We start from the raw sequence: 14347 nt of genomic DNA, 5'->3' as shown, positions 1-14347 counted from the left end.
CCTCTCAAGTGAGGCTCTGAGATAGCCAAAACAACAGGGAAATGGTCTGAGGTGGAAACCCCTGCAGCAATGCATACCGATCCCCCTCTGTCAAGTGCCCAGTCATCTACATAAAATCTGTCAATGCGTGCATGAATAGGCATCTGTTGCCTCCTGTTCGACCAAGAGAACAGGAGGGACTGTGGCTGAATAAGAAAGGCATCATCACACCAAGTATCTCTGCCACAGAAATGGAAAAGGAAGGCATCCCAAGCTGCTCTCTCCAAAGAGTGAAGTCCGCCTTCTCTACCCCCTTTTTTGTCTGAAGGTAACTCGACCATGTTAAAGTCACCTCCAATCACCCAAGAATCCACAATGGGGGCCCAGGAGAGCAAAGTCTTCCACATAAGGACACGTTCCCCTCTAATGTTGGAGGCATATAGGTTGAGGAAGCCAACCTTACGCCCTCCAATCAAGAGAATAATCCACTGAGCTCTAGAGGGGATAATGACTCCGTGCCCAACAACTAAGGGGAGAACCGACTGCGAAACTGAAATAGAAGTGCCTCCCCTAGTGCCCAATGCAGGCGACCAAAAAGTATGTCCTGAGAGCAACTTGCCTGACTTGGCACAATCTCTATAATCCAGCTTGTGCTCTTGAATAAATAATATATCAATGGGACCACCAGTAACACCTGGATGAAGCTGATCCCGGATCAGCTGTCTGCGGCGGCGATGTGGGACGCCACCTAGGCCCTGTATGTTCCAACTGATAATCCTCATCGACGGGAGGATGTAGAGTGGAACACCTTACCCGACCTAGTGGCGGAAACAAACCCCTCAACAGGGGAAGACCTCCTGGATGGAGGGAAGGAACCCAGTGGAGGAAAGTCAATAGGGGAAAGAATCCTGGCACCTGAAGAAGAAGCCCTGTCAATAGGAAATCCAACCACTGGCTCCCCAAAAGTAGCGGGAACAAACTCCTCCTCTGGGAAATCTGAACTCTCTGCCAAGGCTGAAAATGAGTTCCTGTGGAGCAATCCAGACACCGGAGTACGAAGGATCCCTTGTGAGGGAAGAGGATCAACAGTGTAAGCTATCCCCTTCTTTTGTCCAAGGGAGGGAGTGAGGAAGGCTCTCTACCCGGTGTCTGCCCAGCCGCGGAAATCTCTCCGTCCTCAAGAGGAACATCTGGCAGTGCTGGATCTAAGGAAGAAGCTGCAACTGGGGAGGAGGTCGAAGCTTCAGCATCTCGGACTGTGCAAGGTGAGACAGGAAGGACAGCTCGAGGTGAAGCAGAATCTACTAAGGTACCCTCGTGAACTGAAGGAGGGACCTGCACACGTACTGGAACCCACTGGAACCCACTGCACACGTACTGGAACCCTCTCTACTATGTCTAGGGCCAAGAGTAGAGAAGAAGTGTTTATTGACTCTACCACCCATCTGAATCCAGAAGGACTCCCGTGCATGAAAGGCATACTCTGCTCTCTGATCAAGCAATAACTGCAAGTGAGCCCTCGCTGCAGCAAGGCGCTCCTGAATCCAAGCATCTGAAGGCCGTTTCTGCTCTTCCCTCTGCAAAGCTGCTAACTGCTGGCGAACACCAATCTCACGTCTGAGAATATCTCGTCTCCTGGTAGAAGCAACTGAGCAGTAAAAGTCACTAATACCAGAGAGGGCAGCGGCTAAATGTGAAGGATGTGGCTGCCCTCCCTGGACATGAGCAAACCATACCCGTAGGGCTGCCTCTGTAAGGTCCTCCTCTGTGTAAAAGGCATCTGGGATCCTGATGCTGGCTGATCGGCCTCTCAAGTGAGGCTCTGAGATAGCCAAAACAACAGGGAAATGGTCTGAGGTGGAAACCCCTGCAGCAATGCATACCGATCCCCCTCTGTCAAGTGCCCAGTCATCTACATAAAATCTGTCAATGCGTGCATGAATAGGCATCTGTTGCCTCCTGTTCGACCAAGAGAACAGGAGGGACTGTGGCTGAATAAGAAAGGCATCATCACACCAAGTATCTCTGCCACAGAAATGGAAAAGGAAGGCATCCCAAGCTGCTCTCTCCAAAAAGTGAAGTCCGCCTTCTCTACCCCCTTTTTTGTCTGAAGGTAACTCGACCATGTTAAAGTCACCTCCAATCACCCAAGAATCCACAATGGGGGCCCAGGAGAGCAAAGTCTTCCACATAAGGACACGTTCCCCTCTAATGTTGGAGGCATATAGGTTGAGGAAGCCAACCTTACGCCCTCCAATCAAGAGAATAATCCACTGAGCTCTAGAGGGGATAATGACTCCGTGCCCAACAACTAAGGGGAGAACCGACTGCGAAACTGAAATAGAAGTGCCTCCCCTAGTGCCCAATGCAGGCGACCAAAAAGTATGTCCTGAGAGCAACTTGCCTGACTTGGCACAATCTCTATAATCCAGCTTGTGCTCTTGAATAAATAATATATCAATGGGACCACCAGTAACACCTGGATGAAGCTGATCCCGGATCAGCTGTCTGCGGCGGCGATGTGGGACGCCACCTAGGCCCTGTATGTTCCAACTGATAATCCTCATCGACGGGAGGATGTAGAGTGGAACACCTTACCCGACCTAGTGGCGGAAACAAACCCCTCAACAGGGGAAGACCTCCTGGATGGAGGGAAGGAACCCAGTGGAGGAAAGTCAATAGGGGAAAGAATCCTGGCACCTGAAGAAGAAGCCCTGTCAATAGGAAATCCAACCACTGGCTCCCCAAAAGTAGCGGGAACAAACTCCTCCTCTGGGAAATCTGAACTCTCTGCCAAGGCTGAAAATGAGTTCCTGTGGAGCAATCCAGACACCGGAGTACGAAGGATCCCTTGTGAGGGAAGAGGATCAACAGTGTAAGCTATCCCCTTCCCCCTGTCCAAGGGAGGGAGTGAGGAAGGCTCTCTACCCGGTGTCTGCCCAGCCGCGGAAATCTCTCCGTCCTCAAGAGGAACATCTGGCAGTGCTGGATCTAAGGAAGAAGCTGCAACTGGGGAGGAGGTCGAAGCTTCAGCGTCTCGGACTGTGCAAGGTGAGACAGGAAGGACAGCTCGAGGTGAAGCAGAATCTACTAAGGTACCCTCGTGAACTGAAGGAGGGACCTGCACACGTACCTATTCCTCGGCCTCACCAGGGGGGTGGTACAGGTCCTGCTCCTCGACCCCCACCTCCCTCAGGCACACGTGACGCTTTACAGTGGGTTCCAGGTGCTCGCAGCCTCTGGAGTGTCAAAAACAACCTGGAAGAAACCTCGTCCCAGAAGGCGAACATCTACCAATCGAGGAGCGAGGTCTGGGAGGAGAGCCGCAAGCATCCAGTCTCTGGCTTGGGATCTGGAAGGGTGAGACCCGAAGATGCGTGCTAACAAAGTGGTAGAGCACTCAATCTCTACATCCTTCCTGAGCTGCTGCAACTCGTCTTTAGAGAATGTGATAGTTTTCGCGGCCGGTGGAGATGGAGTAGGATTGGCTGACGGGGAATCCATCGCCAATCAAGGTGAGGAGGCCGACTCGAACAGGAAAAAAGGCTCCTTCCGTTCCAAAAAACTGCGAGGGGCAAGGGAGGGGAAAGGAGGCTAGGAGGAAGCAGGGGGGAAGGGGAGGGAAGGAGGAGAGGGGCTAAGGCTGAGAGGGGAGAGGGGCAAGGAGGGAGGGGAAGGGAGAGGAGAAGAAAGGGAGGAGTGAGAGGAGGAGAGGAGGCGGGAGAGCAAGCAGGGAGGGGGCGGGACAGCAGGGGAGGGGGCGGGACAGCAGGAGAGGGGGCGGGACAGCAGGGAGAGGGAGCGGAGCAGCAGGGGGGAAGGGGCGGAGGCAGGGGGAGAGGGGGAGCAGCAGGGAGAGGGGGCGGAGCAAGGGGGGAGGGGACGGAGCAGCAGGGAGAGGGGGCGGGACAGCAGGGGGCAGAGGGGAGCAGCGGGGGGGAGGGGCGGAGGCAGGGAGAGGGAGCGGAGCAGCAGGGGGGAGGGGACGGAGGCAGGGAGAGGGGGCGGGACAGCAAGGGGGAGGGGGCGGAAGCAGGGAACAGAGGGAGGGAGTGAGGGACAGGCAGGGGGAGGGGGCGGAGCAGCAGGGGGGGAGGGGGGGAAGCAGCAGGGAGGGGCTAGGGACAGGCTGAGGGGGGAGAGAGACGGGCTGAGGGAGGGGGAGCAGCAGGGGAACGGGGAGGAGCAGCCGTCTGCAAACAGTTTTGGACTCAGTACGAGTCAAATTGCAAACTTTTGCCACTTTTTGCAGATTCTATTTGCAGATTTTTGAGGCATTGAGCAGAGCAGTGTGGTGCATTTTGAGCCTTTGAGAGGCTGTGACAGTATTTGTCACTGTGGGCATATTATTCTTTGCAGACTTTACTTGTGCATTTTATATCCCAGGAAGGGATTTCACCTGGTCTGTCTGTTGTATTTTTTCTGAGATTATCTGGTGAAAATGGCTCAGAACAACTCAAATGAGGTGTTTGGGGTTCTCACACAGGAGGATAAGTTGGATGGCACCAACTACTCCTTGTGGAGTTTCATGGTTCGCAATATCTTGGTTGACAGAAATCTTTGGGATTATGTCAATGGAGATGAAGAAAGACTAGATACAACGCCTATACTTGTCACTCCTACAGCTGGAGGCAGGGGTAGAGGTACAAATACAACACAGGTGATTGGAGCAGCCGCTCCAGGAGCTCCCACAACAGAGCAGAAAAGATGGGACTCTAGAGATGCACAAGCTCTTTCAGTAATTTCTCTTTCTGTCAAGAGGTTCATTATACCTCATATTCGGTCATGCAAGACATCTATGGCAGCTTGGGTAATACTTGAGAGTATGTTTGCAGCAAGGAACGATGCCAGGGTTTCCTTTCTGAAGCGAGAACTTTCCCATACACATATGGAGGAGGGAGATTCCATGAATTCTCACCTCACAAAGCTTCAGGATCTCAGGGAACAATTGCTTAACATTGATGAAGTCATTCCGGATTTAGAGATGATCTCCACCACTCTGAACTCTCTTCCTGAGTCCTATCTCGGTTTCCACACCTCGCTGAATTTGTCATTGAGGGGGGGCAGCAATCCTCTCTCCTTTCATGAGTTGGTAGGACTTCTGTTACAGGAGGAACAAACACGCAAAAATATGGCAACCCGGGCTGGCGAGCATGCTACGCTCTCTAAGTTCAAGCCCAAGGGTAAAGGGCAGCATAAGCCACATGCCAATCAGCCCACACATCAGCATAAAGCTGATTTTGGACAGCCTTCTTATAAGGCACAGGGTGATACAAACAAGCAGAAAAAGAAGGGCATCTGTCATTATTGCAAGAAGCCAGGTCATTATATTGGAGAGTGCAAGAAGCACATAGCCAAAGAAAAGAAAAGGGATTCCGGTATGGCTGTATCACATGCATCAGGTCCACATTGCCATGATGGAGGAGATGTTGCAGCCAACTTGGTTGAAGAGCACTATGGCTTTTTGTCTTGTACTTCAAATTTTTCAGTGGGTAGTTCAGATACTACAGCCACTAATCATGATGACCCATATGCTTTTTTGACTTGCAGTTACGATCCTTTAAAGGATGAATGCTCTTTCAGTGTTGATGAAACACTACATACTTGGTATTTTGATAGTGATGCTTCAAAGCACATCACTTCCAAGAAAAATCTGTTTGTAACTCTGCATTCTTCACCCACCAAGAAGGTAACTTGTGCAAATAATTCTTCTTATTCAGTGTGTGGAGTGGGAGACATTATTCTCACATCCACTGATGGCACAGATTTCAGAATTTCAGATGTACTCTATGTGCCAGGTATAAAGAAGAATTTGCTTTCAGTGTCCTCACTCAATAGAGGAGGATTTCAGGTTGTTTTTGATGATGACAAGTGTGCAGTCAGAGACAAAGAAAATGAATATGCTTTGAGGTTGTCTGGCACTTTGTATCGGGGTCTTTTTCAGCTTGATCTATATGAAAAAAGATCCCATCTTGCATTATCAGTTAGCACTCGCACTGCTGCGATGCAGAATGCGGAGTTATGGCATGCTAGGTATGGGCACATGAGCTATGGCAGCTTAATGACACTTCAGAGGCATGATATGGTTGATGCATTACCTCCTTTGGAGTCGCCTCCTCCTCATGCATGTGAAGGTTGCATTCTTGGCAAAATGCATAGGCTTCCCTTCAAAAAGGATGGTGCAGTGAAAGCTACAAGAAAATTGCAGCTTATTCACAGTGATGTCTGTGGTCCCATGAGGACACCTGCTTTTGGGGGTTATCTCTATTTTGTTACATTCATAGATGACTTTACCAACTACACTTGGGTCTATGGTCTCAAGGCAAAATCAGAAGTGTTTATGCATTTCAAACACTTTGTGGCTATGGTTGAGAATGAGATAGGACTCAAGGTACAGACACTCGCACAGATCGAGGGAAGGAGTATATGTCTCATGAATTTGAGACATTTCTGAAAGAAAAGGTATTATGCATCAGCTTATAGTGAGGCTTACACCTCAACAGAATGGCAAAGCTGAGCGGAAGAATCACACCGCCATGGAAATGGATAGATGCATGCTCACAAGCTTGATGAGGAAGAGCCTGAGACATTTGAAGAAGCAAAAGATAATGTGCATTGGATGAATGCCATGCACGATGAGTTGCAGTCCATTCATAAAAATCAGACTTGGGATGTTGTGGATTTGCCACTGCGTAAAAATGCCATAGGTACACGGTGGGTTTTCAAAGTCAAAAGAAAGCCAGATGGGTCCGTTGATCGGTACAAGGCAAGGCTGGTTGCAAAAGAATATGCTCAGAAAAAAGGCATAGATTATGAGGAGACTTTTGCTCCTACATCCAGGATGACCACCATCAGGTCAGTTATAGCCATGGCTGCAAATTTTGAATGGAATGTTCATTAGTTGGACATTAAAACAGCTTTCCTTAATGGAGACTTGTTGGAAGAGGTTTATGTCAAACAACCTCCGGGCTTTGAAATTTCAAATGCACTTCAGGTATGCAAGCTGAATAAAGCTTTGTATGGGCTGAAACAAGCCCCACGCGCATGGTATGCCAAAATTGATGCCTTTCTGACCAGCAAGGGGCTGCACAATAGTCCAACTAAGAGCACCCTCTACATCAAGAAGGATGGGGGGGATATTCTGGTCATCATTCTTTATGTAGATGACATGCTGCTCACCGGATCAAATGAGGAAGTAATTGCAGATTTCAAGGCCCAATTGAAAGCTACATTTGATATGTCAGACTTGGGCTTGTTACATTTCTTTTTAGGGATCTAGTTTATTCAAGAGAAACGTGGCATTGTTATGTCTCAGTCCAAGTATGTTCAAAAGCTCTTGGACAGATTCAACATGCATGATTGCAAGCCTATGTCCACTCCCATGGAGCCGGGGCTGAAGCTTACAATGCATGATGCGAGTGAATCAATTGATGTCACACTCTATAGTCACGCTGTTGGATGCCTCATTTATCTCTGTAATACACGACCTGATATTCAGTTTTCAGTTTCTCAGGTGAGCAGGTATATGCACAGCCCAAAGATTATGCATTGGCAGGTTGTAAAACGCATCTTTCGTTACTTGCAAGGTACAAAGTCTTTTGGCTTGATGTTTCCCAAGGGGGGTGACTTGCAGATGCATGCTTACAGTGACTCAGATTGGGCTGGAGACTATGATACCAGGCAGTCCACCAGTGGGAATTGTTTCTTTCTAGGACATGCTTGCATTTCTTGGTTGAGCAAGAAACAATCTACAGTGGCTACCTCCTCATGTGAAGCTGAGTACAGGGCAGCTTTCACAGCGACAGTTGAATGTGTTTGGCTACGTCGTTTGTTTGCTGATCTTCATCCTTCATTGGAGGGTTCTTCTCCGATTCTCACTGATAGTCAGAGTGCTATAGCAGTGGCAAAGAATCCTGTGTTTCATGCTCGCACGAAGCACATTGAGGTTCACTATCACTATGTCAGAGAGAAGTTGCATGTAGGAGAGATCAGTATGATCTATGTGTCAACACATGACAATGTTGCAGACATCTTCACCAAAGCACTTCCACGTGAAAAGTTTGAGGCATTTCGCAGTGCCCTGAACTTATCTCATTTTGGTGATTGATCATTTCCTTGTACATGACATTGGCACTGCAGGGGGGTGTTAGAATTATTATTATAATTTAGCAGTGACCAATGTAATGTAATAAGTAGGTTAAGGGCACTTTTCCCTCATTTAGAGGTTTTTTCCCCTAACCACAGTTAGTTCACTAACTACGGTTAGTGAAGGATAAGGTTTTGTCACTTAGACAAAACCTATCCCACTTCTTGTATTACTTACTTCTTCTATTGCAAGCACTACGTTCAGCTCTCTCTTGCTCTCACACTCTCTCTTCTAACATTTACGAGGTCCAACATCCGGTGGGATACATGTCAAACATAGGCCTCAGTTTCCTTGATGCAACAGATGTGGCAGGTTCAGGATAAAGCTCTCCCATCAGCTACCCAAAGCACTGGAAGGGACAGAGAAGCAGGACACATTTTCTGCACAAGAATCCTAGCTGAAGCTGGTATTGACTGTGGCTTGCTTGCTTGAAATAGTGACGATTTTAATAGCTCTCCCAATATGGGTTTGTCTGCTAGTCAGAGATCAAGATCAGAACAAGAATTCAGAACATCTGTGGGAGGCACCCTGTAACTCTCAAAATGTACAAGTACCTAACCTCTTGACTATTTTTTGATTAAATTTGTTCTCCTTACCTCAATCATCACCACCTTGGCCTTTCTCGCTACCATGATAATAGGACCCCATTGCTTGGCTGTCATAAAAAACAATGAATGTGTCTTGGGTGGCAATAGGACGACTCCCAGATCGCATAGAATATGCGTGAAATCACGTAATATGGATGGCTCAATGCAATGTATACATATGGATGACTCAATGCAATGTATAAATATCCTGTTTCTATGAGGCAAATCACAAGGTGATAAGATACATGTACCTGCTCCTTGAACTGACTATAAAGAAAGCGCTCACATTCATCTGCAAGAGTTTTTTGAGATTCCATCTGGATCACACAACAAAAAGGAAACAATGTCTGATAAAACAGAAAATGTAGATTTTAGAAACAATCCCTGATTTTCAGATGCAATAACTTCTAGATATCCAAAATAAATCAACTTCCTCAATGTAGTGTTAAGCCCCCTGAGGTAGTGTGCATCGGTTAATACTCTTTAAACCTTCCATATTCTTGTACATACAAAAAAACGATGTTCAGGCTACACACATGACATACAAGCATGTTTGTAATGCAGACACATGCTGAATGCTATCACTTGTTATCTTTATGCCACATAATAAGATAGGAAGCTCCACATATCTGACTTTAAATATCATCAGGTTAAGTTTCCTTAAACGAGCTTCCATGGTCTTCCAGTCTCGTAGTCATGCTTGCATGACCCATGTTGATGGATGTCTGGCGCAAGGTTGATTACATTTGCGGCATTTAAGGGATCTGGAAGAAATCAGTATCTATGAAGATAAATAATCTTTTCATATAATCCTACCAAGATGTAAATACAATGTAGGTACTCTATGGGAGATAATTCAAGATTTGCCTGCAATTTTTGGGTGCTTTTGTAGTACAGCTCCCGTACAATTCCGTACAGAAACCATACCCTGCTGTCCAGCCCACGGTCCTTTCCGTACGCCTCTATGTGCTTCTGTACACCTGCCTTTCCCCGTCTCAGCCTCTACCGTACCTCTGTCCATACCCTTGCCCTTTCTATCCGTACATTCTTCCCTGCCTATCCCTTCTCTCCAGCAGCCGACTGATCCTGCTTTGCAGCATTATGTACAGCCTCGGTCTTCTACTTCAGATCTGCAGCAGCCTGTATCTGATTTGCAGCAGCAGCCTCCTACTGCTTCGTCTAATGGTTCCTTTGTCTTCAAAGTTTCAGCCCCTCCTTCGGCCCTATCCTCTCCTGCGCGGGAAACATGGTGGTTTGGCTTCTTCGCGCTTGCTCAAGTCAGCGAAACTGGATATTGCAGATGGTCCCTCTTCTCCCTTTCAGTTGGAACTTCTTCGTCAGCTATGTGCTGCTTCTGTTGCAGAAGTTCCCTCCTTGGGTTCACCTCTTGTTCCGGGATTCTACCCTTTTGGTCTCCGGTTTTCGACAGGCTCAACAGTTTGGGGTTTGTCTCTTTTTTATGGGTAGGATTCTTTCTGCAGCATGACTCCGTCGATGGGATGAAGCTGCAGTGGGCCCGAATATTATTTCTTCCTTTGTCTTTACGGGCAAAGGGTTTTATTATGCCCAGTGTCCTACGATTGAGGTGGTGGAGAGTCTTGTTAGCCGTGATGGGGTTCCTGGGGCAAGTTTCTTTGCCTATGTGATGCCCTGGGATCCACTTTTTAATCCGACTGCTTACCTTTTGATGTATTGTCCGGTTTGGATTACCCTCAAAGTGCTGCCTGTGCCTCTTCTTCAGCTTCTTCCTACCCTTGCAGCTTTTTTGGGGAGGCCTCTGCATATTCCGAGACAGGAGTTCCTGCAAGCTACTCCGAATGTTCGACTTTGTGTTCTGTGGGATATGATGTAGCCCGTGCCTTCTACTCTAGATCTTGATTTGGGATTTGCTCATCCGATGCGCATCAAGCTGCATTTCGCCTCTTTTCCTACAGCATGTTATCGGTGCTGCCAAGTTGGTCACTTTGCATGTGATTGCTCTTCTGCTTCCAAGACCACTCCTCCTGCTCCTTCCTCAGCTGTCAAGATTACTCTCCCTTCTCCTCCAGTTTCTGCTATGGCTTCACTGGAGAAGCCTTCTCTTACTATTCCGAAGCACTATTGGAGAAAGGTAGATAAGTCACTGGCCAATCTTTCTGCTGCTACGGAAGTTCAAGATCGGACTTCTATTGAGCATCACCAGCCTCCTTCTCCTCAGGATATGGATGTGCCCCTTGATGAAGGCATTATACAAGATGATGTGCTTGCTATTTCTCCGGTAGATACTCGAAGTGAAGCTGGTATGATCAGCCCTGATTTATCCGATGCAGCTCCTTCGTCAAAGAGTGCAGACATTGCTCCAGTTCCTTTGCCTGTGATGACTATGCCAGAGTCTCTTTCTCAGGATGTAGATGTCTCTTTTTCTCTGGAGTCTTTTCATCCTATGTTGCAATAGGTTTTTGACCCTGTGATTCAAAAATTCAGGCTCCCAGCTTATATAAAGAAGAATCACAAGGGCAAAAAATAGGTGGTTTTTATTGATGGTGCAGTTTCTTCACTGCATCAATTTTTAGAAAGCAACAATCTAAAACTGGAGGATGTTGTCTTTGATCCTCCTCCAGTTTGAATCTCCCTGGCATTGATTCGGCATCGTTGCCCTGTTTGGGTAGAAGTTGTGGATTTTCCTCAATGCTTGTCTTCTCTTCTACCTAAAATTGCAGCTTCGCTCGGTAAGGTGGTATGTCCACCACGACCCAATGGAAATTCGAATCGCTTCTGCATTTTGTGGGATACAGATCATCCCACTCCAGCTTCATATTCGGTCACTATAAATAATGTTTCCATGGGGAGTGCCTTTTACAAGCTCAAGTGGGGGCTGTTTGCAGATGCTTGCTTTGAATGCAAGCAATTTGGACACATGGCTTCACAATGCCCTTCCCGAGCTCCACGGATGCCAGTGCAAGCTGAAATGGTTCAGCCTTTGAATAAGAATGCAAATGCCTCTTCTGTGGTAAAAAACAAAGGGGTCAAACAGTTTTTCTCTGTTCAAGACAAAGGCAAAGCCCCGGCTATCTCACATGGTAATGCTTCTTTTCCTGTGCCTTTGTCCTCTCCACCTCAGGGGAAGGGGGAAAATTTTTTGACTGATGGATGGCAAACTCCTCGCAAAGTGATCTCCCCCAGGCGACCTTTGCCTTCTCGGACTTGGAGTGGTGCATCCTCTCATGGGAAAACACCTGCTGAAAACTCTGGTGTTGGCTTGACCTGGGCTGCTGTGACTGCAAATCGGACCTTGTTTCCTAAAGAAGAAGTTGCTGCACTTTTGTCCTCTCCTCAGGCTGATGCTTCATCCCCGACATTGAGGTGGAAATGCAGACATAGACAGCCCGTTAGTTGCTGAACATACCTGTCCCATAACTGTAAATATGCTTGATCATCTGAAGTGTGTTACTCTCAATGTATAGGGAATGTGTGATGGTCGCAAATGGAAATTGGTCTGGATGTATATCAGGCAATTGCAGCCTGATATAATTGCTTTGCAAGAGCATAATCAGCATATGTATGCTGGTCAAATAGGCCATTTTGCTGGTTATGATATCTTCTATTCTGGAGAGCACTCCTTTTCTGGTGTGGCTTTTTTGGTAAAGCACGACCTTCAACCTGTTGTGGCTCTCAATGATCGCCATGGTAGATGGATCAATGCCTTGTTCAAGGGAAAATTTTTGAATTTGCATCGGTTTATGCCCCCCAGTCTTCTCGTGATAGAGCTTTGATCTGGGTTGCCATGCATACTTATTCATGGCGACAACATGCCTTCATTTGTGGTGACTTTAATAATGCCCCTCAATCGGGTGACAACACCTCAGGCCACACTCATATGTTGGCTTCTGAAACACAGGCACGGTCTGATTTTTTGCTTCAGTTGCGCCTGGTTGATCTCAAGAAGGAATTACAGCCCATGCTTCCAGGTTATACCTTTCAGCATAATGCTCAATCTTCTTATCGGGCACGCTTGGACATATGGTATCAGATTGATCCACAGCATTGTGATGCCTTTACTTGTCAAATTTGGGTTGATCATGCTTTCACACATTCGGATCATGCTCCTCTTTGGTTGAGGCTTTCCTTACATGAATTTCCCACTGACAGATTGCCTTGCCAAAGGCTTTTGCTGATTAATAATAGTTATCTGGAGCATGCTGACTTTAAAGCCTTGGTCTCTGATGCTATTCAGCCTCTCTCTCGTCAGATACGCATTGGTTTGGATTATGCCTGGCAGGCTTTTGTTGCTCGGATGCAAGCAGTTATTCGAGATTATGGCAAATCCTATAAGCAAGCCACAAGGGAGACTGTAGCACATGCCAAATTTACATGTCAGAGTTTGACTGAGCTTGCTCATCTTCGCCCTTTGTCTTCAGAGGAAAGCATGCTCTTATGTCAAGCTCAATTCTCTCTTCAATCTAATGATCGCAGAAAGCTTGCTAAATGGAAAACTCGATCCAGACAACGGGCATTTTTGGATAAAGGCTGCTCTTCCAAGCAATTTTTTAAGAGTTTACACTACAAAAGACAGGCTGCCAATATCTGTCACATCCGGATGCCTGATGGTTCTTGGTCAACATCTCGTTCAGAGCTTGCTGATTTATGTGTGCAGCACTTCTCCACTCATTTTGGGCATCTGGATACTCTTTCTCCTCGGGTCATGTCTGCATGTCAGCTTCTTTTGCAGCATGTTCATCCAATTCTATCTTATGCTCAGGCTTTGGAACTTGAACATCCCTTCACTGAAAGGGAATTGTCTGATGCACTGAGATCCTGTGGCAGATGGAAATCTCCAGGATGGGATGGTCTCACTGTTGAATTTTTTCTTGCATTCTGGGATCTTCTTAAATTCACCTTGCTGCAAATGGTAAATACAGCATGGCAAAATCACCAGATGCCTTTGTCATGGAAAAAGGGTCTTCTCAAGCTGATTCCAAAAAAGCACCTATGTGATTCATTGGGTGATTGGAGGCCAATCACACTCATGCCAGTCATTTACAAGATCATTGCCAAAATGGTGGTTGATCGGATTAAAGGTTATTTGCATGATGGGCTGCATCCCTCCCAATATGGCTTTGTTCCACGTCGCCATGTCACAGATAACATTGCCAATGCTTATATTGGGATTGAATATGCCAAATACACGCAGCAGGATGTTCTACTCTTGTAGGTAGATATTGCAAAAGCCTTTGACACGATTCAATGGGATTTCATCTCGCAAACTATGCGAGCTTTGGGGTTTGGACAAAAAATGCAGCAGGTTATTTACTGGCTTTACAGAGATAGCAATGCGGCTTGCATTATCTCTGGGGATATCTCTGATGAGTGGACTCTTCGTTGTTTGGTCCGCCAGGGATGCCCTCTCAGTGCTTTACTGTATGCCATTGCTACTCATCCTATGCTGCAATATATTGATCATCTTGTGGCTACAGGATCACTTCATGGCTTGGAATTGGATGCTAATCGCAGCATGGTTGCTCAAGCTTATGCTGATGATTCTTTCTTTACCCCGAAGAATATGCCCCATGATCTTGGTGCCTTGATGCAGGCCCTCTCTATTTATGGTTTGGCAGCTGGTCTTCATGTTAATTTTCAGAAGTCTAAGCTGCTCCCT

General features: G+C 47.0%; 1 protein-coding gene across 2 annotated transcripts in view; it reads right to left on the bottom strand.

Moving 5' to 3' along the window:
- The window catches only part of LOC147887391 (DUF3754 family protein, putative (DUF3754)), a 177144-nt gene that overhangs the window by 5856 nt on the left and 156941 nt on the right, over positions 1-14347 (bottom strand). Inside the window, exons 13-14 of one of the 2 annotated variants that reach the window (XM_087394720.1) lie at positions 8964-9029; positions 8722-8780 (exon numbers count right to left, since the gene is read on the bottom strand). In XM_087394720.1, coding sequence (XP_087250846.1) covers positions 8751-8780; positions 8964-9029 — 96 coding nt within the window. In that variant the 3' untranslated portion in view covers positions 8722-8750. The remainder of the gene's footprint in view (positions 1-8721; positions 8781-8963; positions 9030-14347) is intronic. The other variant, XM_087394719.1, reaches the window with a different exon arrangement.

The sequence above is a fragment of the Dipteris shenzhenensis genome, chromosome 23 (assembly GCF_047967505.1).
Source record: "Dipteris shenzhenensis isolate YYH24624 ecotype China chromosome 23, Dip_SZ_1.0, whole genome shotgun sequence".
Classification (NCBI taxonomy): Eukaryota; Viridiplantae; Streptophyta; class Polypodiopsida; order Gleicheniales; family Dipteridaceae; genus Dipteris; species Dipteris shenzhenensis.
This window is presented reverse-complemented; position numbering and strand designations above follow the sequence as displayed.